The 25,395-nt window shown below is 38.7% G+C and overlaps 1 protein-coding gene across 8 annotated transcripts in view; it reads left to right on the top strand.

Moving 5' to 3' along the window:
- The window catches only part of Tjp1 (tight junction protein 1), a 232,727-nt gene that overhangs the window by 164,534 nt on the left and 42,798 nt on the right, over positions 1-25,395 (top strand). For all 8 annotated transcript variants that reach the window (XM_021187463.2, XM_029539293.1, XM_021187445.2 and 5 more), the window contains 7 exons: positions 4,637-4,693; positions 17,157-17,281; positions 18,005-18,107; positions 20,326-20,602; positions 23,926-24,029; positions 24,582-24,750; positions 25,083-25,230. In XM_021187463.2, the coding sequence (XP_021043122.1) occupies positions 4,637-4,693; positions 17,157-17,281; positions 18,005-18,107; positions 20,326-20,602; positions 23,926-24,029; positions 24,582-24,750; positions 25,083-25,230 (983 nt within the window). The remainder of the gene's footprint in view (positions 1-4,636; positions 4,694-17,156; positions 17,282-18,004; positions 18,108-20,325; positions 20,603-23,925; positions 24,030-24,581; positions 24,751-25,082; positions 25,231-25,395) is intronic.

Here is a 25,395-nt window from a genome sequence, read left to right as displayed (position 1 = left end):
TGTAGACCAGGCTGGCCTCAAACTCAGAAATCCGCCTGCCTCTGCCTCCCAAGTGCTGGGATTAAAGGCGTGCGCCACCACTGCCCAGCCACTGCATGCTTATTAATAACTACTTGGATTCTTACATTTAATGAGGTAGATTGTTGTTGTTGTTGTTTGTTTTTTCCTCTTGCATTTGTGAGTTTTGTTGAGTCCCTGGCTGCTCTGGAAGTCTCTTGAGACCCTCACAGCATTGAACTTCAGGCTGATCTTATACATCTGTTTCGAGAACTGAAGTGATGCCCTTAGATCATTGCCATTGTTTGCCATCTGCTATCTTTGAACACATTTTAGTCCCCATCTTTGTGCTTCATTTGTAGAACAGTAGTTAGAACATGGTGTATTTGAAAATTCACAGGTCAAGGTCCATCCCTGCATTCTTAGTTTCTCACTCAGTTTTACCCCAAGAAGTGGTGTTGTCTTCTACTTTAGATAGAATAAGAGCCAACAACAAAAATAAAACACAAAATGAAAAACAAAAACAACCCAAAACAACATCCCCCCCCCCCCCAAACCTTAGCACTCCAGGGAAACTGGAAACACTTTAAGGAACAGAGTTGCTCCCAGAAAGAGCAGGAGTGCTTGATTTTCCTAATGGAGGACCGGGAGCCATATAGAACAGTTCAGGGTGCCTTAACAGTCATTTTCTAGTCATATACTTAATAAGGATCTAGCATTTCTAAAACTCATGGAAATGTTGTTCTTTTGTGATGTTAGATAACAAAGAATATTGGCCTCAGATTAGGAGATGTTCAGTTCTTGTATTTTGGTGTACTCTCTGAACAGTAAAGAATGTTTTGTATTGGCTCTGTTGGTTTTTATTTAATCTCACTAGCAACTGTTCAGGTCTATTTGGTCCTTCCTTCCCTAGAGTAGTTGTAGTCTGTAGGGTCATCTTAGTCCTTTGTAAATAGATCTTGGTTTCAGTTCTACAGTCTTGTTGATTGATTACTCTTAGATCCAGATCTACTCTATCTAGGTCTCGGTCTTGATTTTCAGAAATGTAAGCCCTGAGTACCTCAATTTATGCATGTGTGAGACCACATTTGTAATGGTACTTTCAGAACTGGCTTTTGTTTGTTTGTTTTGTTTTTTTGTTTTTCGAGACAGGGTTTCTCTGTATAGCCCTGGCTGTCCTGGAACTCACTTTGTAGACCAGGCTGGCCTCGAACTCAGAAATCAGCCTGCCTCTTCCTCCTGAGTGCTGGGATTAAAGGCGTGCGCCACCACGCCCGGCTGCTTTTGTTTTGTTACATTTTGTTTTGATTTTTCAAGACAGAGTTTCTCTGTATAGCCTTGACTGTCCTGGAACTCACAGATATTATATCTGCCTGCCTCTGCTTCCCCAGTGTTAAGATTAAAGGTATGCACCACTACTGACCTGCCTAGAGCTCCCTCCTTCTCATGTTAACTTCCATTTGTGATCTTCAGAATGAATTCTGATTGCACTGTTTGAGTTTAAAGTTTCTCTCTCTCTCTCTCTCTCTCTCTCTCTCTCTCTCTCTCTCTCTCTCTCTCTCGAGACAGGGTTCTCTGTATAGCTCTGGCTGTCCTGGAACTCTTTGTAGACAAGGCTGGCCTCTAACTTAGAAATCTGCCTGCCTGCCTCTGCTTCCAGAGTGTTGGGATTAAAGGTGTGTGCCACCATGCCTGGCTGAGTTTAAAGTTCTCAACAGCACACCACCACACATGCCATCCATGTACTGTTCAGACCTAGGAAAGAGAGCGTTCTTGTCAGTTCAGCTCTCCAGGCCTTCTCCCATTTGATTTGTAATTGGTGTAAAGGATGATGAAAGTGCCTAGAATTAGGATCTAGAGTTGGCAGGAAGCCCTTCAGATTTGGGGATCTGAGTAGTGTATTTGCCAGCTGGAGCTTAGAACAAAGAAACCAAACAAACCCTTGGCAGATTCTGAAATACAGCTTTTTGCTTCTTTTGAAATTATGATTCTAGTCAGTTGATGCAGACTTAGAAGTGTGTGCAAAACTAATACAGCAACCATGAATTGCAATCACTTTTGATGCTAATTATTGAATTTGTAACCTATTCTGTAGTACACTTTAATAAATAGACCTTTGGAACTGGGGGGACATTTTTCCTTGAGATAATTTAGTCTAATTTCCTGATCTTATAGGTGAGGAAAACTAAGATTTTAACAGCTTGGGTGCTGGTCTTATTTCTAGGCTAGCTCATTTTTTGTGTATCTTGTGTAGTTAACAGAATACTAGAAGCAGAATTTTGCTTAGCAGATTAATGTCCTGTTTCTTAGTTTCCTACAAGCCTAGACAGTTTTAGAGTGGGACTGATGATGGTTTAAACAGAGGCACTTACGTGGATTTTACAATGATTCATTTTTAAAGAGATTTATACATTTATAGCATGAAAATTAAGTTTGCACTTAAATTTCTTTGCCCAGCAGTAGATGAGCATTATAGAACAGTATAAAAAGACTAACGGTCAAGGTAAACCTCCCCAGCCCAGCTTCCTTTTCTCTTCAGAATCTTGTAGTATTCTTCCAGAGAATGTCCGCCTTATTCTAAAGTGTCCAGTTCATACTCAATCATTTTCATAATTTAAGAAACAAAACCTTTAAAACAAAAAGTCCAACTAGAAGCAAATGTTTGGAACTTGCAGTAACAGTGGAATGTGAGTGTAGTGTAAAATACATTGCCAGTTTATTATGAGTGAAAAAAAGAACAAAAATATAGAACATCTAATGAGAAATACCACCCCCACTCCCTTTATTTCAAGCTGATCAATGTGAACCTTTTTCATATCCTTTCAACTTCCTCTTCACTTTGACTTAAACAAATTTAGATTTTTGGCAATAACCAAGCTGTTCTATAATCTGTTTTCCTTTGCTCAATAGTGTGAATTTATGTGATCATCACAACCTTGTGGAGAACCACATACTTTTCATAAGATAGTAACCAAGGACAGTATCAGATCATTTAACAGTTTGGACTGATGGGGAAGGGATTAAGAAGTCAGTGAAGCACTGGTACTAGTTAACAAAGTGGATTTCAAAAGAACCAGTTTAGAGCTATGCAAGCAGTTCTCATTGTTAACTTCAGCTGGGGTTGCACAGACTGGCAGTTATTGCAGACACTTTATTTTGTGTGTTTTAGTGAACAGTGGATGTTCAGTGCATCTGCTCCTCGCTGTCAGTGTTTCACATGGATGGCTTTGTGCAGTTTTGTGTGTGTGTGTGTGTGTGTGTGTGTGTGTGTGTCTGTCTGTCTGTCTGTCTGTCTGTCTGCCTGTCTGTCTGTCTGTCTGTCTTAAAATCTGGTCAGTTTTTGTTAAAACACAGAACAGTTTTGTTTCCAGGTGAGTCTCATTAAAAGAAAGTTTTGCTGCTCATCATTGGAAGGTTGAAACAAAAGCTGGTAAAGTTGGCAGTTCTTACCTGTGGGAGTGAACACAGAGATCCTTTCTTTCTCGCCCCTTGTTCATTTGGGAGGAAAGTCAATCTAGTTGCTTTGAATTTAGGGAAGCAGGCTTCCTTTATAGGAGTTCATTTTCTAAAGTGGCATTAATCTTCAGTTAAAGTTACTGTGGGAAGAGAGAAATAGGTCTCTGACACCTTGATGTGGGTGGTCTTGTGATGCTGCTGATAACAATGTAACAGACAGATCTCACGGGTGAAAGACACTTACAGTAGTAGCTGATGAAGGACTGTGTGAATATGCCACCCTACTGTCACTTCACCATGCTGAAAAGATTCTTCCTCCTCCTCCTCTCGAAAGAAATGCATATTAGGCATCCCAATTTATTAAAAAGTAGTGTTAAGAGGGGCTACATTACTTTAAACTACCAAGAGTCGTAACCCAAATTCAAAGGAAATTTTGTTTTTAAATTTTTAAAGTTAACTTTCAGATCATCTTATTATCTCTATGAGAGACTTATGGTAGGAGATAAAATGCAGCTACCCCGTGGTCTGGCTAGGATCTACGCTGAAACTTGTAGTGATTGTTTATGGATCTGGGGGATTGGGGCCTTGAGATTTTTGTTTTAATGTTTTAGTAAATGCATGTTTATGATATGTGTAACATAAAAGCCTCTTTCTGTATGGCTATACATGAACTTAGAGGAAGTGATTCTGACATAAAACTGAAACTGGATAGAATAGTGACTTTAATCTATCAGATGGTCTAAATCTGTTTTTTCTGGAACGTGTATTTACAAATACTGAGTTCAGAGGTACCTTTTCTTGCGGTGTGCAGCATGAAAAATGCTCATAAGTCCACTTAGATGTATTTTAAAACCGTTGCAACTTTTATTCTTGTCTGTCTGATGGTAAGCATAAAGTTGCTGAATTTGCTAGCTTTGACTTGATTCTGCTGTGTTAAGTGTAGAGTGGCATCTATCCAAATTAAGTTAAAACAAAGGGAGTTCCTGTGTATGGTTTCCTATCTCTTAAAACAAAAACAACCCTTTCATAGTTATTAAGTGGTTTCCAGACTACTTTTAATATCAACAGTGCAAGTCTTGGTATTTTATTGTGCTGAGTTTTTTCCAGAATGCTTTCTTTTACTTTATTAAGTTCTTATTTTTTCTTTTAAAGGTAAATGCTTTGTTTTCTTTTCCTTTATCAGAGCACAGCAATGGAGGAAACAGCTATATGGGAACAGCACACAGTGACGCTTCACAGGGTGAGTTTCTGCTGCAGCAAATAATCTGTTATAATTCAGGATACTGGCAGCTTTGAAAACAATAGAGGAAAGCCAGATGTCAGGAAGCCAAAAGAAAGGGGAATTTTTTTTCTATATTCTTTTGTTTAAAATTAGATTTATAATAAATTCTTCATTAAGGTCAGAAGTAAGCATGATTACTTTTTCACATATCCTTTGGTTATTTCTTATATATTTGCTATTTTTAATCTCTAAAATTAAGTTATTTGTTGCTTAGAATTTTGAATGATTCGATAAAAGATTATATGTTAAATTATAAACGGGCTGTATATACATGTTTGTATGCTTGGGGTTTAATATTAAGATATGTTCTTACTAAAATCTTGTAAGAGCTTAGGATAAACTCAGTTGATAGCATACTTAGTTGTAGCATGCAGGAAGCCCTCTTCCATCCTCAGAATCATATTAAATTCTTATCTGTGAAACCCTGGCAGTCAGAAGTTCAAAATCATCCTTAGCCGGGCCTGGTGGCGCAGGCCTTTAATCCCAGCACTCGGGAGGCAGAGGCAGGCGGATTTCTGAGTTCAAGGCCAGCCTGGTCTACAGAGTGAGTTCCAGGACAGCCAGGGCTATACAGAGAAACCCTGTCTTGAAAAAAAGAAAAACAAAACAAAACAAAAAAATCATCCTTAGCTTCTTAGCAGGTTGGTATGTATGTTGCCGGGAAACCATATTGTTAAAAGATAATTGTTCATTTGAAGCATGTACAACCTGAGCGTTGCAGATAAGAAAAATTATTAGTAAACAGTGGAAATACCAGCTTTGGGATCAGATTGGTCTGGATTTTAATTCTACTTTTGCTTTCTGTTGCTTTAGAAATGGGGAAGAAACCCAGCCTGTGTTGTGAACCATGGTGTTTATGTACTTAAAATGAGGCTAGGAGCTGGACACATGGCTCAGTAGGAAATAGTACTTGCTCTTTAAAAAGACTCAAGTTTAGTGGATGGTCCCATGTTTGACTGCTCCATCTGTACCTCCATCTCCAGAGGATCTGATAGCCTCTTCTAGCCTCTGCAGGCACCCTCACACACACATAGAAATAAAAACTTGAAAAAGTTAGCTGGGTGTCGTATAGCACAGCTTAGCCTGTTTTACATAACAAGTTGCAGAATGGCCAGGGCTATGTATAAAAACTTTGTCTCAAAAAATTAAAACTAAATAAAATACTATAGAGATAGCAACACTAATTCATAATTTTTCTGTTCAAGAATGGCTCCTTAAATTTTACCTTTTTTCTTCTTTTTAGCAGAGCCGACTCTACTGATGGCTCTCCTGCTTAGAGAGTATTTAAATAAATGGCATATGCCTTACACTGATTATTTCTGAGCAGTTGACAACTGGAGGTGGGAAAATTATGTTCCTGAGCACTTACCTGATTATCTCATGAGGATTTGATAGAGTTAGTTAATTATTCAAATAAAGTGGTTCCAGGAAGGATATGGTTGACCTTTTCCTGTCTTACTAAATGAAGAAATCACTTCAATAATAACTATCTTAACTTTTAATTTGTAAAGTTGAAATAGCTTCCTGTTGTTTTCATTGTGCTTAATAGGTAGCATCTCTGCATCAGATTTCTATGATACATAAAATAATTTTATACCTTATGTCTTTGATTGCTTGATTGTGATATAATGGGTTGGTAGCATTTTATGTATTATATTTATTTTTCTTAATACATTTATAATTTTTATTGGTATAATTTATATAACAGTAAATTCACACTCATCTAGTATATAATTCTGAGTTTTGATATAGTTACATAACTAATACTCCACTTAAAATGCAGAACGATTCTATTACCTTAAAACTGTGTTCAAATCTGTCTGTGGTCAACTCTGCCCCTTCCGGTCTGCCTTGAGCCACTGATCTGTCTTTTTAGACTTTGACTTTTTCCAGGATGTCTTATAAATGGATTTGTGCAATAAGTAGCTTTTTGAGACTGATTTTACATGCTTAGATTAATGCATTTGAGACTTCAATAATGTTGCTTGTGTTGATATCTAATTCCTGCTTATTACTAAATTCCACTCCATTTTATGAGTGTAATAGCTTACTCATCCTATATTTGATGGTACATTTAGGTTGTTTACAGTTTTTGTTGATTATGAATAAATCTGCGTTAGTATACAGTTTCTTTGGGTAAATTGGAACAGAATGACAGTGGGTTTTATGCTAGCTGTTACGTTTATAGGACATGGCTGATTGGATGTGCCTTCTCACCAGCAACGTATGAGTCAGTCTTCTTCACAACTCTTGATATTGTTGGTTTTAACCTTTGAGTTTAGCTATTCTAATAATAGATGTCTAGTAGTATCCCACTATAACTCTTAGTTTGTATCTCTCTGTACATTAATGCTGAGCACCTTGTAAATGTTCAGTGTTTATTGCCAAGTTGACTGACTTTGGAATCATCTAAGAGACAAAATGAGGCATACCTGTGGATATGTTTAACTGAGGAGGGAAGACCCTCCCTGACTATGGGTAGTAGTATTTCTGTAGTCTTGAGACATAATAGAAAGGAGGCATCTTGTGGAGTACATGGTCTCTCTCCACTTCCTGACTGAAAAGACTACTGGCTGCATTATACTTCAATCACCATGCAATTCCTACTATGTTAAGACTGTATCCTTTCTTATACCATAAACTAAAATAAATCAGTCCTCCTTCTATTGAGCTGAATCTTGTCAGATATTTTGCCACAGTGATAGGTAACTAATACACACTTCATCCTCTATTCTTTTTTTGGTTTTTTGAGACAGGGTTTCTCTGTATAGCCCTGGCTATCCTGGAACTCACTTTGTAGACCAGGCTGGCCTCAAACTCAGAAATCCATCTGCCTCTGCCTTTGGAGTGCTAAAACTGAAGGCATGTGCAACCACTATCAACTTGCTTGGTCCAAGTCAGACCTCCCTAGAATTGGGTACTAGCACAGTCAACCAGTCATCAAGAGAATACTTCACAGACCACCTACAGGCCAATATGAGATATGTCTTGAAAGTATTTTTTTGATTCCATGGATTGCCATTTTGTTTACTATGATCTTTGGTACACAGACATTGGCGTTTGAAGAGTTCTGTATGTATTCTGGACATAGACTCATGATCAAATTGCTTTATATTTTCCCCTGGTCTGTAGTTGTTCTCTGCCTTCTGGCCATGGTTTTGTTTTCATCAGTCATGGTTTTTTGTTTTGTTTTTTGTTTTAGATTTGAATTTCAGAAATCTTTGCCAACCATGATGCAAAAGGCTATGTGTGCTTTTTTTTTTTCCCTAGAAATTGTATGTGGGTTAACTTTTGTATGTGATAAATAAGACAGTTTTTTTATATGGATGTCTTACCATTTTGAGTTACAGTCTTGTTGAAAAGATTACACTTTCTCCATTTAGTTGCCTTTTTACATTTAGCAAACATGAGCTGACCATGCATGTGTGCATCCATATTTTTACTCCCTAATCTTCCTTACTAAGCTGCGTGCTTACTTTTTACCAGTTACCTTTGCCTTGATTGATACAGCTCTTTTCATTTTTATGGGATCAAACTTAGGATCTCATTCAAGTCAGGGACTCTCGTGATGAGCTACATCACCTTTCTCTTTTATATTAAGTATAAAGTTTATGAATAACTAGCAAAGGATGCTATTACTGATTGCCAATTTCATCATTACAAGTACTTGATTTTGCAAGATCATTGTTAAAGTGGTGTATGTGTATGTGTAAAATAGCAAAGACGTCATGAATTTGAGAGGGTTGGGGTGTCACAGGAGGAGTTGTAGAGGAAGAGGGAAGGATGGAAATGATGTCAAGACAGTACTCATGTATGATAATGTAAAACAAATGTGTTTTTTTTTTTTGTTTTTTGTTTTTTGTTTTTTGTTTTTTCGAGACAGGGTTTCTCTGTTTAGCCCTGGCTGTCCTGGAACTCACTCTGTAGACCAGGCTGGCCTCGAACTCAGAAATCCACCTGCCCCTGCCTCCTGAGTGCTGAGATTAAGGGCATGCGCCACTTCGCCCGGCTAACAAATGTTTTCAATTAAAATAAAAGTGATTAAATAAGAACACACACAAAATGGTTAGATGTACAAATTCAGTTGCTGATTTTATATGAAGCTAAATTTATAGGTCATAGAAGCTTGAAAAATTTTAAAAATGTAAATAATTAAAGGTTAAGAGCTATTTATTGAAATGCCTATTAAGTTCATCATAAATTATATAATTAAAAATCAAATTATGGGTCTGCAAATCATCTACTATCAAGCTAACTACCAACTATGGTCCTTTTACATTTTAACGAAAAAAAATGTAAGATTTAGTAATTTTAATTTTCCAAATGTTCTTGAAAAGAATTATCAGCCTTATCCTTTAGGTTTTTTTTTTTTTTTTTTAAACAAATGATCTGTTTATTGTGAGGGAACATTCATCTATTGTATGACTTTGGATGATAGGACCCTCTCCATGGATAAACATTTTTTGGTTCATTGAAAAGAATGAACAGTAGCTGGGCTTGGTCACAGAGGCAGGCTGACCTTGAGCAAGATCCACGACAGCCAGAGCTTTGTCACACCGAGAAACCCTGTCTGGAACCACCTAACTCCACTCCCTCACAAAAAGCAAAGTATCACTTTTCCTTGTTCATTGGCTCTTGGTGTTTTCATAGCATCTTAAATGCCTGATTTCAGTGTTACTGCAACAACAGTTACCAGTATTTATTTTAGAAGATGAACTGTGCTCCAAGTAGCAGATATTAGCAACTTGCAATTCATTCCCAGGAGCAATTTAGAGCTCTGAGCCATGCTCTAGCAAAACATTCCCAGCAGCCTGTCCAGAATGTATTCCTGTTGCATCCTGGGTACTAACCAATTGCTTTTGTTGCTGCAGGAATTCTACACTGTAAGAGTATTGTGAAAGGATGGAGTGCTGTCATTGAGTTGGATAGACTTGGTCTGGTTCTTTGGTTTGTTTATTTTCAGGGTATTTTTTGTAATAAAGTTTACAAAACAAAACAAAAATTTAAAAGGGGGAAAAGTTATTCCTGCAAGGAAGGAGGTGAAGAAGCTCTGTGTCTTTTTGCTGAGGCGGAGGCTATTCAGTGCTGTGTTCCCAGCACAACACTTAACACCTTTTGGAAATGGAAGAGCTGTAAATTTGACTTGGCCCTCTTATCTGTTTACCTCTCATGAACCCTGCAGAGGAACTGGCATCTCTTAAAGCCAGACACTGAATGCAGGCTCCACTGACCATCACACATCCAGATTTGCCCCAGGAATGCCTGCCTAGATTGTTGAAATGACTTTTCTAACACACACATGACACCATGCTTTGTTTCTTTAACATTAAGGATTTTGCTCTATTTTGCACGCATATTTGGGTGTCTTCTTCAGTTGTTCTCACCTTGGTTTTTGAGATATGGTCTTTTCCCTGGCTTTATAGCTCACACACCCATTATGCTCTAAGAATCTACCCATCCTCACTGGCTTCCAGCACTAGGCTTATATAGGTGCACAGCTACCACACCCAGGTTTTATATGGGTACTGGGTATCCAAACTAAGATTGCCAGGCTTAATGTAACAGGTGCTTTGTCAAATGAACTGCCTCTTCAGCCACAGAGTCATTTAATTTTTAACTAATATATGCGTGTTTTTCATTTCCCTTATTTAATAACTAAACCACTAATAGGAGAAATGTAATGTGAAAACAGTAAATTACACCTATAGTTTTCCATGGGTGATTTGACTGTTCCTTTAACATTCTATTCTCAGAATACAGTTAGAATAGACATTTGGAATGGAATCTGTTGGAGCTTCACAATAAATTTTACTTTCAGTAACAAATACATTTTATCACTTAAAAAAACAGCCCCTCCCCCCCAAAAAAAGACTAAGGAGTATAAAAGTCAGTTCTACGTCCTCTGCATAGCTCTGCCCACTGCCCACATTCAGTCCTTCCTCATGACCTTGCATTTGCCCTTTCTTGTCCTCTTTTCTCCATGTCATATACTGTACCCACATGTGCATTTGATGGCTTACGTACATATTACTGGCTTGATTCTGCATATCAGAACATGCTTTTTTTCTTTCTGAAATTATGAAATAAATCTCTCTTAATTCTTTACTGAAAATACTGTTTAGTCTACTAGAAATGTTTTGGACCTAAACATAGTATAGTTTCAGGATACAAAATCGGTATTAAAAGACTAGCAGCCTTCCTTTATATTAAAGGCCACTCTCTGAGAAAGAAGTTAGGAAAAATATTACATTCAAATGTTCGCACTCCCATTTAAGTTTTTAGGAATATATCTAACCAAAGAAATAAAAGATATCTACAGGGAAATTTTTATAACAAAAAAGAAAAGCATAGAAAAGCAATTTCTAGTTGATGGAGAAATAGTCCATGTTCTTGGATTGGCAGAATTAATATTATCAAAATATTTATAGTACCCAATCTAATTTATTGTATAATGCAATATCTGTCAACTCCAATGTCATAGGCTTAGAAATAAGCAATACAATAATTATTTGGAACCAGAAAGAGCACAGATAGCCAAGGCAATCCCAAGAAGTGGGAGCAGTGCTGGGAGTGTCATAGCACACTTCAGATTATTGCATACAGCTGTCATGACCGAACAGTTGGGGTTGGAGCAGAAGCCAGATGTCAAATGGCCACATCACAGCCACTTAATTTTTGACAAAGGAGGCAGAAACATACATTGAATAAAAAGACAGGTTATTCAACAAATGGTGCCAGTAAACTGTATCTACTTTCACTCTGGGGCATATACCTATATACCTAAGGAACTTTATTTCATACTCTATTATGTGTGCTCTATATGTGTGCTCCCCTGTCTATTGTTGCTGTTTTTACTACAGCAGAGATTGGAATCAGCCTAGTTTTTTTTTTTTTTTTTTTTTTTTTTTTTTTTTTTTTAATCAACAGATGAATTGAAAATGAAAATTTGGTATATTTTTTTCAATAAAATTGAATATCCTCAACTCTAAAAAAAGAAGTTAATAAAATTGGAGGAAAATGAATAGACTTAGGATGTATAATATTAAGTAAGATCACAATCTCTTGTGTCCCCTCCCCTCTCACTCCTTGTTTCTTTCTCTCTCAGTTTTTCAAGACAGGGTTTCTCTGTATCCCTGTCTTGGACTTGGCTCTGTAGACCAGGCTGGCCTCAAACTCTACAGCTCCACCTTCCTCTGCCTCCTAAGTACTGGGATTAAAGGCATGTGGGTGGTGTGGGGACCTTAGCCAGAATGCCCAACAGTGGGGAGATGGAACCTGAAGACCCTACCTCCAGTAGTTAGACAGGGCCCACAGTGGAGACATGGGGACATCAACCCACCTTCAAAACTTTTGACCCAAATTTGTTCCTGTCCAAAAGAGATGGAAGGACAAAAATGGAGCAGAGACTGAAGGAATGGCCGACCAGTGACCAGCCCAACTTTGGATCCATCTCATGGGTGGCCACCAAACCCTGACACTATTACTGATGCTATGTTGTGCTTGCAGACAGGAGCCTACCATGGCTATCTTCTGAGAGGCTCTACCAGCAGCTGAGACAGATGCAGATACTTAAAGCCAACCATTGGACAGAGGTTGGGACCCCTATGGAAGAGTTAGGGGAAGGATTAAAGGAGCTGAAGGGGATGGCAACTCCATAGGAAGACCAACAGAATGAATGTGGCTATGTTTTAATACAACAATATTTATAAAAGCAGACAGTTTGTTGGGCTGAAGAAACAGTTCAGGTAGTAAGATGCTTGCTGATGTCCTAGCTTGAGGACCTGCATTTGACAGTCCTGGGTAGAAAAGCTGGAAGAGTTGCCATGTGTTTATAATCTTAGCCCCAGGGAGTGAACGCAAGTTGGGCTCACTGTCAGGCAAGTCTAGCTCAGTGGAGCCACTGAGAAGCCCTGTCTCCAGAGTAAGAAACAGGTAAATGACACCAAGGTTGACACCTCCATATGGACACATGCATGCACGCACTTGTATACATAATAAAAAATAACAATAAATGGCAACCTGGACAAATTTGGCCTTTGGATCATGGTTTGCTGACACTGACCTAGAGCAATAACTTTCCAGGTTTACTGTAAAGAAAGAGGAATCAGCTAGGATGTCCTTTTCACCAAAGATTCGGATTCTTTTGGCCTAGGGTAGGTTTGGACCACCATCTTAAAAAATGCACTACTTTGAGATGCGCTATACTAAGAAATTGTGACACAGGAGTGAAAATGTTTTTTGCCGTGTGATGGTGATGGAGATGATGATAGGGTAGTAAGTGAAGGACATGGAACACACAAGTAATGGTAAATCCATAAGAAACTCCCATGGCTTACACCTTAGCTTTCCTCTTTACTGTCAGAAATAATGTGATGGGTCTTAGTTTTTCATTTGTATTCTCAAAGGAAACCTGGGTTATCTCATAATACTAAAACCATTGAAATGCAGTTCCATTTTTTTGCTTTGTTGAATTGAGTTTTTGGCAGGACTTTGCTATGTACCTCAGTTTCCCTTGAACTTAATATGTAGGCCAGGCTAACTTCAAACCCAAAAGAAATCCTAGTGCCTCAGCCTCCCAAGTACTGGGGTCTGGTTCATTCTTGAGTTCCACTTACTGGATATTCAGTCTCTATGGAGTGCTCTCAAAGAGCCTGTAATTGTGTTAAAGGGAAACACAAGTCAGGCTTGTCTATACATGTACTCTGGGCTTTGCACTCAGGTGCTCCTCAGTGACAGCCTTTCCAGGGGAGAACATCTTAGTTTTCTAGTTCCTTAATTAGAGTACACCCAATACATTTACTGGGCATATGAGATCAATAGTGGTCCACAAAGCCACTCTTAAGAGTACTGTCCAAGTCCACATACAGAAGATAAAAATTTCAGTTTTCATGTTTAAAAAAAAATTAAAAGTTTTCATATTCTATGATTGAATGCAATCAGAATATCATTTTAACATGTAATCAGAATTTTAATGTTGTAAAATGTGTTCATGTTTTACAATTTGAGCCTATTTCAGGCAGGACCAACCACATTGAAGTGCTCATAGTCATATAAAGTCCATCATACTTTGGGCAAGCACCATCTATCTGTAGCTTAAGGTGCTACCCCAACTGATGTGAAAGGAGGTTGGCGTCTGCTGCACTTTCAGCATAACACCTGCTTTGCTCTCAGTGACCCTTCCTTAGAAACAGCGTGCATTTGAATAATACTTTGAGAAATAAAATGAATACTCAGGAATGAATTGGCATTTTTATTTTCATATTGAAGTATTATGGTAAAATTTTAGAAGATGAAATTACATAACCAAAGAAATTAAGGGAATCTATAGGTAAGCTGGTAAGTCTTTAAGGAAATGATTGAATAAGAGGGAAACTTGGGATGAGAGTGCCAGTACAGTGCAGGGGCTGTGGCTGTTTAATAGATGGTGTGGGGAGAGTTGTTTAGCCACATAAAAAGGGATGAACTAGGACTTCTTGGTACACTTCATGTTCAAAATGAACTTAGGATGAATAGGCCCAGGAGTTGCTAGAATCAAATCATAGAACTTAAAGAAGAAACTACAAGAGTAGATAGATATTGACATTACGTTAGGAAGTGCTTTATTAAACATGTCAGAAGCCCAAAATAAAAGAGAAAACAGGTAAATTGGGCCTAATCAAAATTGGAAACGTTGGTGTTTGAAAGGATACCATCAGAAGGTCCATCGACAGGCCCAAAGTGGGATTCAGCTCAAGGGGAGGCCCCAAGGCCTGACACGATTACTGAGGCTATGGAGTGCTCACAAAAAGGGACCTAGCATGACTGCACTCCGGAAGACCCAACAAGCAGCTGAAAAGTCAGATGCAGATATTTGCACCCAACCAATGGACAAAAGTAGCTGACCTCTGTTGTTGAATTAGGGAAGGCTGAAAGAAGCTGAAGAGAAGGTTGATTCATAATTAATCTGGGCCCCGGAGATCTTTCAAATACTGAACCACCAAACAGGCAGCATATATCAGCTGATATGAGGCCCCCAACACACATACAGTAGAGGACTTCCATGTCTGTGTTCATTCAGAGATGAACCTAATCCTCAAGAGGTTAGGCCCCAGGGAGTTGAGAGGTCAGGTGGGATGGTGGGTGGGACATCCACATGGAGACAGGTGGGGTGGGAAGGAGATATGGGATGTGGAACAGTCGGGAGGGTGGATGGGGAGGGACAGGGAATGGAATATGGAGTATAAAAAATGGATTACAAATACAATTTTTTAAAAAGAAAAAAAAGGATACCATCAAAAAAGTGAGACGACAACACAGAACAAGAACACATCTGATAAGGACCTTTTTTGAAGCTTGTTGTTACCTGCACTCTTATAACTAACTCAGTAATGTAAAGATGTAACTCAAATGAGAAGTGAGCAAAAGCTCTGCCTAGACATTTTTCAGAGGTGTGTAAATAAGCAGTAAGCACAGTGAAGGGATGCTCAGCACCATTAGTCATCAAGGAAGTGCACCACTGAAGCCTAGTGAGCTCTCCAGCCTAACTTAGCATGGAGACAGAATGATGCTCTCATACACTGCTGATAGTAGTTTGAAATGATGCAGTCATCAGATAAAACAATTGGAGAATGGCTCAGAGCTTAACTATGTAGCTATCATGTGACCCATAATTCCACTTCTAGAAATATACCTGATAGTTAAAGCAGATATTCACTTAATGAGTAACATGTGAATGCTCACAGCAACTTTATTTATAATAGCCAGAAGTAGAAACAATACAAATAACCCATTTGCTAATGAATGATCAATAAAATGTGCTATATCTATATAATAGAGTATTTAGCAGTTAAAAATAATGGTATTTTTTAGACTGTATTTTGCTCTGTTAAGACATATTTGTAAATGGCTTGGTGATTGTCACAACCCTCACTTCATTTGCATGCCCTTTAGCAATGTGCACACTGTCTATATGAAGCTTGATAATGACAGTTTGTTATAAAGACATCACATAAATACAACACAGTCGAGGCATTTATGCCAGGGAGGCAAAATTGGTCTATTGGAAACCCATTGTTATTATGTACTTTATTGGTAACTATTAGGTTATTTTTATTATTTAAATAACTTTGTATATGTGCACATATGTGGCAGATGTCAATACCAGGTGTTATCTTCAATTGTTGTCAGTATGAGTATTCTGTCCTAATTCTAATCCAGAACTCACTGAAGAGTTTCTTATGAAATTTAAGTCAGCAACACAAAGATTAAGATGAGCCCAAAGATGACCTTGAACTTCTGACCCACCTGCCTCCACTTCCCTTGTACTAGGCCTACTTGTTTGTGCAATTATACCTGGCTCAAACAAGTTTTAAAATCAAACACTAACCCAAAACAACCCAAAGATACACTAATTTGATACTTAACTGCTGACAAATGATGGTAAAGTATTTGGATCTTGTGATTGCAATGTGTGTCTGTAAGAGCAGAAAGTCTTATGTACAGTAAAACCCTTGTAGTAGCGGCTGAATCTGACCTGAGGTATTTCAGGTGTTGTCATCTCCTGGGCACAATGGCATCCCCAGTACAGAGTGTATATGCTGTGTGTTCAGAAGCAAGGCTGCAGCGCAGTCCTCACACTTTGAAAGAGTTGAATTGTTTTTGCTGTACTGAGCCATTGAGTCAGTTCTAGAAACTTTAGTTCTTTCAGAAGTTTGTAACATAATTTATTTAGTTGAAGTATAAAAATTTGTTAATGTGGTGCATTTCCTATACATACAATATATGTAGGACATTAGTGTGTTGCTGTGTAGAGATTTCCTTTTGAGACTTGTAGAATAACTGAAGTTGAAGTACCTAACACTTGATTTTTAAGGTGCCCATTGTATTGTGTAAAATGACAGATGGCTTATGAAGTAAGTCTATCCTTTCTGGACCAGGTGTTAGTGCTAGTGATGATCACACTGAACTCTGCTTGTCCCTTTAGGACCCCACCTGATCATCAAAAATCATATAGGATCTTACTGCTCAGAGTTTTAAAATCAATTTAGTGCTTGTAGAATATTTATGCAGTTGACTTTTTTTTTTTTTTTTTTTTTTTTTTTTTGGTTTTTCGAGACAAGGTTTCTCTGTATAGCCCTGGCTGTCCTGGAACTCACTTTGTAGACCAGGCTGGCCTTGAACTCAGAAACCCACCTGCCTCCGCCTCCCAAGTTCTGGGATTAAAGGTGTGCGCCACCACTGCCCAGCGCAGTTGACATTTTTAATATTGCTCTGTTTGGTATATAATTTCCTGGAACAGACATTCTCATAGAATGGATTAATGACTGTAATGTATAACCATCAAATGAATACAAATCACAGATGCAATAAGATTATTATTTGTGCTGGTAAGCAATTTTGTTGTCCTTAATACAACTATTTTACTGTAATTTGCTGTTTTTAGGCTCCTGGGTTTGGATTTGGAATTGCAATCTCTGGTGGAAGAGATAATCCTCATTTTCAGAGTGGGGAAACCTCCATAGTGATTTCTGATGTGCTAAAAGGAGGGCCAGCTGAAGGACAGCTACAGTAAGTGTGTGATCCATCTGTCCAGTATCAAGTCTCTTGTTCTTTCCCACACTGATTGTTTCTGTCCTCAGTCATGGATCTGTTTTGTTAGTGAGTCCAGATTATTTACACCCTGTGCTGTACTTACTTAATATTTCCCCTCAAGTGAATACACTTATGTTTAAGAAATCTTTATACGTGGTGCAAGGAGCAGCCAGGTAACTGTAATGGTAAAGAGAGTGAAGGAGAACTTGTAACTAGCTTAGGTGGAACTAGCTTTTGAGGGCCTTTGACAGTAAAGTCTACACTAAGGAGATTAGTGCAGTACAGATGATAAGAAGGGCAGGAAGGAAAAGTGAGACTATAATCAGAAGCATCCAGACATTTAAAAGGAGAAAGACTTTTAATGTTTAATGACAGTACCTCTGTTAGTTGGGTGACTTAATTCATCTAGTAGTCTATCCAGCTAGTTATCAGTGATCTTTTTGTTTGTTAGTGCCTTTTCTGTTCAGGCGGTTGGGGGAAACACTGTCCTTTTTCAAAAGGAAAAGGAACTGCTGTCATGGGGCTAGTTACCTGCTAAATGCTCTTGTGAAGGGCCTGGCAGTGAAAGCTGATGCTGGGTTATCATTGCTCTAAAGGCAAGCAGATTAATTAACCTGTCATTCAACGAAGATTTTAGCTTTCTAGGTTTATGTGCTTTTCTTTAACATGTTTTTCTGCTGTTCTTTCCTCTCTTCTTAGGGAAAATGACCGAGTTGCAATGGTTAATGGAGTTTCAATGGATAATGTTGAACATGCTTTTGCTGTTCAGCAATTAAGGAAAAGTGGGAAAAACGCAAAAATTGTGAGTATCTTTTATGTTCAATTTAGTAGAAGTATCAACTACTCTTAATACTTGTTTGATATTTGATTTCCCCCCTCCCCACTCTTTGAATCTCCCTTCCTGTTTTCAGAAAGGGTCTCTCTGGGTAGTCTTGGTTGTCCTGGAACTCTGCATAGACCAGGATGGTCTTCATTCACACAGATCCTTCTGCCTCTGCCTCCCAGGTGCTGGGATGAAAGGTGTGGGACACCACACCAGCTTCTCCTTCACGTTTAAGTAAATGAAGTCAGTTCCAAAGTCAGTTGTTGTCCAGCATGAGTGCTTCTTACTCTTCTGTGCTGTGCACCTAATCTGAGATAGCAGTTTTCATTTATAAAAGGAGAGGGGTGGAGTCTCAGCTTGATGCTGCTGTCTCCTTTATGGACTTCTATTAGCCTGCATCTTGACAAGCTGTGTGCAAGTGCCTGCAGCCTCCTTTCTGCTCTGAGCTTTGTTTACAGGGACCCTTTACCTTCCTTCTCCTACCCACATCATCTACCACCCTTGTTGTAATGCTGATGTTTTAAGGAGAGAGATGCCAGGATTTTCTGAAACAGAGTTGTTCAGGGTGTATTTCAGGTTATTGTCTTAGAGGCAGAGCCTGAGATTGCAGGAAGCACTAGCGTGCCCAGTGTGTGCATGCAGAGTATGACTTGCTGCAGATTGAAGTAGAGGTGAGACAGATGGGGAGGGAGGAAAGCAACTGTCCTTTCTCCTTTCTCGTAGCATAGGGCTTGTCTTTCCCCACACGATGGCTTCCCTTGCTACTTGTCTTCCAACTTCAAACATTGTTTGTTTGCTTGTTTGTTTGTTTGTTTGTTTGCTTTCACCAAAAAGACCCACTCTGGCTTATCTGGACAGTAGGAAGCAGAATGTTTAGTGTTGACTCAGCCTTTGAAGGTATTTAGCCATGAAAGAAATATAATATGGAAGGAAGTAGCAAGACAAGATTATTAGGCATTTATCAGGCATCGCAGATTTGAAGTCATTTAGGAGAGATTACAATTAAAGGTACACATCACACAGGATGGTAACGGACATGGAAACTCTTGGAAGTGGGTGTCATTGAGAATCCACCCTAATGGTGAGGTTTCATTCACATGCAGAGCTGGTCCACGTGATCTCTGAGAGCATAAAAAAAAAGTAGTAAATAAGTGAGACACACACTGACTAAAGAGCCAAGGAACCAATACCTTCATGAGTGATGAAAAAACCTGGTAGGCAGTTTCATTGAGCGGGAACAAGATGCAGATGAAAGAATTGCTGAACAGCAGCAAGAATGCTGCTAGTAGTACTAATGAGTTTATAGATGGCCTAATCAATAAAAAGTATCTTTTATTGTGTCAAAACACAAGGCAGGTGAGGGGAAGAAACCAGTAGAAAGTCGTTTACATGTGAGTGCAAATGAAGCCCTGAGAAAACAGAAGCAGATGGAGAAATCAGAAGTGAGCAAAAAGTTTTGAATGGCTAAAGGTGTCAGAAGACAAATGTTCCCCCAGAAGCTCTTGTAGGCCCCCAGGAGACCCAGTGTACCAGTGTGAGGGAGCCAGGTGGCTTCCAGGATTACAGAACTGCACATTCAGAAGATGTATATAGATCTGGAACTTAGAAACAAAGAAATGAGTGGACAGGGAGCACTGAAAACGAATGCAAGAATGACAAGTTATAAATTGGACCAACACAGACACACAAGGCAGTTTGTGTTAGGGAAGTATGCTGAGCTCATGAGCTCCCACCAAGTAAGTTGTGCATTAGTTTGTGATAAGTTAATGTATCACTTAGTATGTTGGGACAATTATACATATTGATAATGATGTACTGTCACATTTTGATTAAGGAATGAGGTCAGGCTTATGAGTTTGTTGTGGTTTTGGTTACAAAGTGTTCATAAGATATGTGGTATCTTTAGAGTATAGTTCTAATCATTCTACACAACAAGTATTAATTCCCTGTAAGCCTGTGATTCTTATCATCTGGAAAATTGTTATAAATTCTGGAGGGATTTAGTAAATTTACTGTTTAGCCAGATCTGTTTATTAAGAGAGTGGAAAACAGCCATTTTGGAAATGTATTGGTGTGATTACTATATTATCTCCTTTGTATTTACATAAGTTAATGTAAGTCAAGGGAAATGTATGTTTCTCTTACGAATGGAGAGTATATGAATATCATTCAGTTTATTACTTCTTTTTATTTGTAGACAATTCGAAGGAAGAAGAAAGTTCAGATCCCTGTAAGTCATCCAGACCCTGAGCCAGTGTCTGATAATGAAGATGATAGTTACGATGAAGAAGTGCATGACCCAAGAGGTGGCCGTGGTGCTTTAGTGAGCAGAAGGAGCGAGAAGAGCTGGGCAAGGGATAGGAGTGCAAGCAGGGAGAGGAGCCTGTCCCCTCGCTCGGACAGGCGGTCGGTGGCTTCCAGTCAGCCCGCAAAACCCACCAAGGTCACACTGGTGAAGTCTCGGAAAAATGAAGGTATCACTGACTCTCACTGTTCTCATGTGAGACTTTTAAAGCTAGTTTATTAAGAAATACAATGATCATATTATCTGTTGTTTTTTGTTTTTTTTTCCATTTCTCTTTCTAGTCATGTTGTCTTGCTAAGAGTCATCCTGGTAAGGTAGACATTGGGATATTTTGGAACATTTTCTCAAATCATTTTGTTGGTGCGAACTTCTAGTTGAATTTTGGTTTTATTGGAACAGGAATAGCCAAATTCAAATTGTACTAGCAAGAAATGTTACGCCAGCACTCAATTGAAATGCTGTGGTTTTCTTTACTGTTTGAATCAACAGTAATATGACCGTAGAAATAAATCTAAGGACTTACTTGGAGGGGAGAGATGGACTAATTTGTAAATGGAAGATTGATGTTCTTAACCTGACTTCTCTACTCTCCCCTTCACCAGAGTGTTAGCTTTTTAAATGGCTCTGATCCCACTGGCTTGTGGTTATGTAGGGCTCATGACTTTGGTTTTAGAAATGGTGGAGAAAGTGTTTTGAAGGTGAGCTTTGGTTTAAGCTGCTCACCGTCCTGTCACTGGCATTTCTTGCCCTCTCCCATGGAGAGCCTGCTCTTCGTGGTGCTCCTCCCCTCACACTTGGACTTTACTTCTAGTGCCTGCCTCCCAGCCCAGAACCATTCACAGGCTCCAAGCCTGGGTAGCACTGTTTCACAGCTGAGCCAACTGTTAGAACAATGTCTTCTTTGGACTGGTGTAAGTCTCATCTTTCTGAGGTCCACACATCTTTTCATTTCCATCCTTCTACCTTTAACGTTCTGTCTAGTTTCTGTCCAAGAACTTGGCTTGCTGTCTTGTGTAGCCAATCTCATGTATTCCCAGGACTCATGCATGGCTCATGCCACCGCCTCCTTCTAGTCTACATCAGTGCACTCTGTGCCTAGCCAGCTTAGACAAACTCAGCTGTCCAGAGGGATTCCTCAGAATCAGCCACACCGTGTTCAAGGGAATCACAGTCTATTGTTTTTTTTCTTTGTATTTCAAATAAATATTTTTCAACTATATTCTTGTCAACCCAGTTTCTCAGTCAGGTAAGTGTAGCTGATACAGTACTTTTCCTTGACATCTCTTGCTTGTATGATGAACATGTCCCAACTCCCAACCTTATTGTCTCACTTCTGTCTTTTTCCATTGCTCTTCTTTTCCAGGCTGCTGCTCTCTCTTCAGTGGACTTTGTCAGTTTTGTGACTGATCTCAGGGTCTGTCCCTTCCACTGAACTCTGTAGACTGTTTTCTAAAGGTTCCATCTTAATTGTTTCTATTTGTGTTTGTATCAGTGTCAGGTATCCTAGATTTAGGACTTCATCACACCTTCCATGTTCTTTCCTTCACCCTTTGGTGTATTTGTTTTGCATACCCCCAGCCTCCTGCACATAACACACTCTTCATTCAGGTTTAGTTTTAGTGTTTCTTAGATGAAGTTTTAGCTTTGGTATTTCTTTCTTATACTTCTCTGACCCTGATAGGTATGCATATTTGGTCCCATGTTTGTACTAGTAAACTACCATGCATTATTATACTTCCTTGCACTAGTAAATTACTATGGTAACATCTTTTGCTCTGCTGTCTTTTAAGTTGCCAAGGTGCAGGGACTTCTGATCTGTTTCTTTAATTTGTAGTGCTTGGACACTGTACTGTGTACCCAAAGAAATACCAAGAATAAAGGAGTAAACTGATACACAAGGAATATTTTGGCACCATTTTTATATTGATATTTATGGTGTTTTGTTTTGTTTTGTTTTGAGATTGGGTCTCACTGTGTAACTCTGGATGTCCTGGAACACTATGTAGACCAGACTGCCCTTGAACTCACAGAGATTCAACTGTCTGCCTCTGCCTCTCAGGTGATGGATTAAAGTTATGTATCCAGCCTTTTGTAACACAGACAGACAGACAGACAGACACACACACACACACACACACACACACACATACACACATACACACACACACACACACAGAGCTTTTGTTTTGTTTTTTTGTTTGTTTTTTTGTTTTTTTTTTGTTTTTGTTTTTTTTTTTTTTTTTGTTTTTGTTTTTTTTTTTTGTTTTGTTTTTGTTTTTTTTTTGAGACAGGGTTTCTTTGTGTAGCCTTTACTGTCTTAGAACTAGTTCTGTAGACCAGAGCTGGCCTTGAATTTACAGAGATCCACCACTTGCCTCTGCTTCCCAGGTACTGGGGCTAAATGATGTACCACCATCACCCAGCTCAGTTATAACTTTTTCCTAGTGAGTAAGAATATGTCCTTAGTCCCATATTTTTCTATGATAAAATTGCTGTTTTCAAAGCACTTAACATTGCCTGTCTGGATCTCCCCATGTCATTACTATTCTACTCTGGTTCTGGTTCTGCTTCTGTGTATAGTCTTTGCATGTTTACCTTACGTTAATCTTTAACTGAGATGAACATTTAGACTCCTGTACTGCAGGCTTCATACTTTACCCTACATTAATACTTGTTTGTTCATCTTAACTTTTAACTTTGGGTTTTTCTTGAATTTTATTTCTTTTAAAACAGTGAAAGTTCTCCCTCCTTATTCCTTTCACAGATCAAGAACGTTTCTTTTTCTGTTGACCCAGGACTGATAGTTACAGCTTTTGTTTTGTCTGTCTTACTGAGATAGTCTTCACTGTATGGTCTACACAGTCCTGTCCTGTTTCAGCTAATGAGGGTGAGCATCACTTGTGTGCTCTACCGCACCTGACGTGTAGCTTTGTCTTTTACTTTTTGTCATTTCTTTAGCCCCCTACTCGCCCACAGATAAAATGACCATTTCATGGGTGTGTTGTAGGTTCCATAAATGAGAGCACTGTATATTAATTCTTACATCAGTTAGTAGCAGGCTGTCCTAAAGCTTTTGAGTTTCTTCAGTAGAAGTTTGTACATACCTAGGAATGAGGGGAAAGAAAACTAATAATTGATTCATAGCCTTGTCAGACTTCAGAGTTTCTTAAGCTTCAAGCAATTCACTCGAAAGATTGTGTTCTTTAAACATTACAAGTAGCTAGTATGTCATCACATAATCCCCCCCCCCCCAAAAGGTTCCATCTTTTAGGCCTTCTCCTTTTTAATAAGATGGGGATAGTAAGAGAATGTCATTTCTTTGAACCATGTTTTATTTTGTTTTTTCTTGATTGCATACTTTTCAATGATTTAAAGATAATAGCTTTAGGTGCAGAGTGGTTCATAAGGACAGTAATTTTAAAGCTTACAATTTAAACTGTACTGAATTGTCTTAGGACTTTGAACTAAAGATATTTAACTGTATTCTTCCAGAATATGGTCTTCGATTGGCCAGCCATATATTTGTAAAGGAAATTTCACAAGATAGTTTGGCAGCAAGAGATGGTAACATTCAAGAAGGGGATGTTGTCTTGAAGGTATAGTTATATTTTACATTATAATAAATTAAACCAGGAAACAAAGTCGAGAGTTATTGTGTAATATCTGTTTGTGTGTAAAGCAGTTTTGCTGTAGTGAATAATCAGCACTTGTCCTGCTCCTATGAGGTATGGGATTAACCTGAGAGAATTAATTACTGCAAATATCTATCATTCACCAGGATAATTTTGGTAATTGCTCTAAACACTATTGAAATGCTTTCTAGTTTGCTTATAAGAATGCTTTTGATGATTTAGAAAGTGTACAGGTAGGATTAGGTCTTTTTTTTTGTTTTGTTTTGTTTTTCGAGACAGGGTTTCTCTGTGTAGCCCTGGCTGTCCTGGAACTCACTCTGTAGACCAGGCTGGCCTCAAACTCAGAAATCTGCCTGCCTCCCAAGTGCTGGGATTAAAGGCGTGCGCCCTCACGCCCGGCCCAGGATTAGGTCGTAAAGTGATCCGAGGAATCTGTCCTTGCCTGTAACAGATCAGATTTAAGTTTTAGTGTGTATTTTGTTTACTTTTCAACCTATAGCTTCTTTTCTGTTACAGATAAATGGTACTGTGACAGAAAATATGTCACTGACAGATGCAAAAACACTGATAGAAAGGTCTAAAGGCAAGTTAAAAATGGTAGTGCAAAGAGATGAGCGGGCTACCTTACTGAACGTCCCTGATCTTTCCGATAGTATCCATTCTGCCAATGCCTCTGAGAGAGATGGTGAGTATAGTTCTGTTTGGAGGGTCTCACTGATTGATTTCTTAAAGTATATGAAGATTGGATATGTTTGATTGGAATGATATTTTTCTACAGGAGAGATACCTTCAAAAATCTGAAATTTGCACATACATTTGAATGTGTATTTGTATCTGTTGTCACTACACACAAATACTTTGAAGGTCATGTCATTCACCGTTGTAGTTTGGTGACCACTGGAGATGATATTAATGTTTCAATCATTTTATGTGAAATATACTCTTAGCTTATTTTTAATATTACTAGAATTCTTTAGTGTAGTCATTTCATGGGAATATTTTCTTTTTATTTAACAGACATTTCAGAAATTCAGTCACTAGCATCAGACCATTCAGCTCGCTCACATGACAGGCCTCCCCGCCGCAGCCAGTCACGATCTCCTGATCAACGTTCAGAACCCTCTGATCATTCCACACAGTCTCCACAGCAGCCCAGCAATGGCAGGTAAAAACAAAATACATTTAGAGTTACTTATAAATAAAATTAGGCTTGTACAACCACTCTGGAAATCAGTCTGGCTGTTCCTTAGAAAACTGGACATAGTACTACCAGAGGATCCAGCAATACCTCTTCTGGGCATATACCCAGAAGATCTTCCAACTGGTAATA

This window comes from Mus pahari, chromosome 1 (assembly GCF_900095145.1).
Source record: "Mus pahari chromosome 1, PAHARI_EIJ_v1.1, whole genome shotgun sequence".
Taxonomy (NCBI): domain Eukaryota; kingdom Metazoa; phylum Chordata; class Mammalia; order Rodentia; family Muridae; genus Mus; species Mus pahari.
This window is presented reverse-complemented; position numbering and strand designations above follow the sequence as displayed.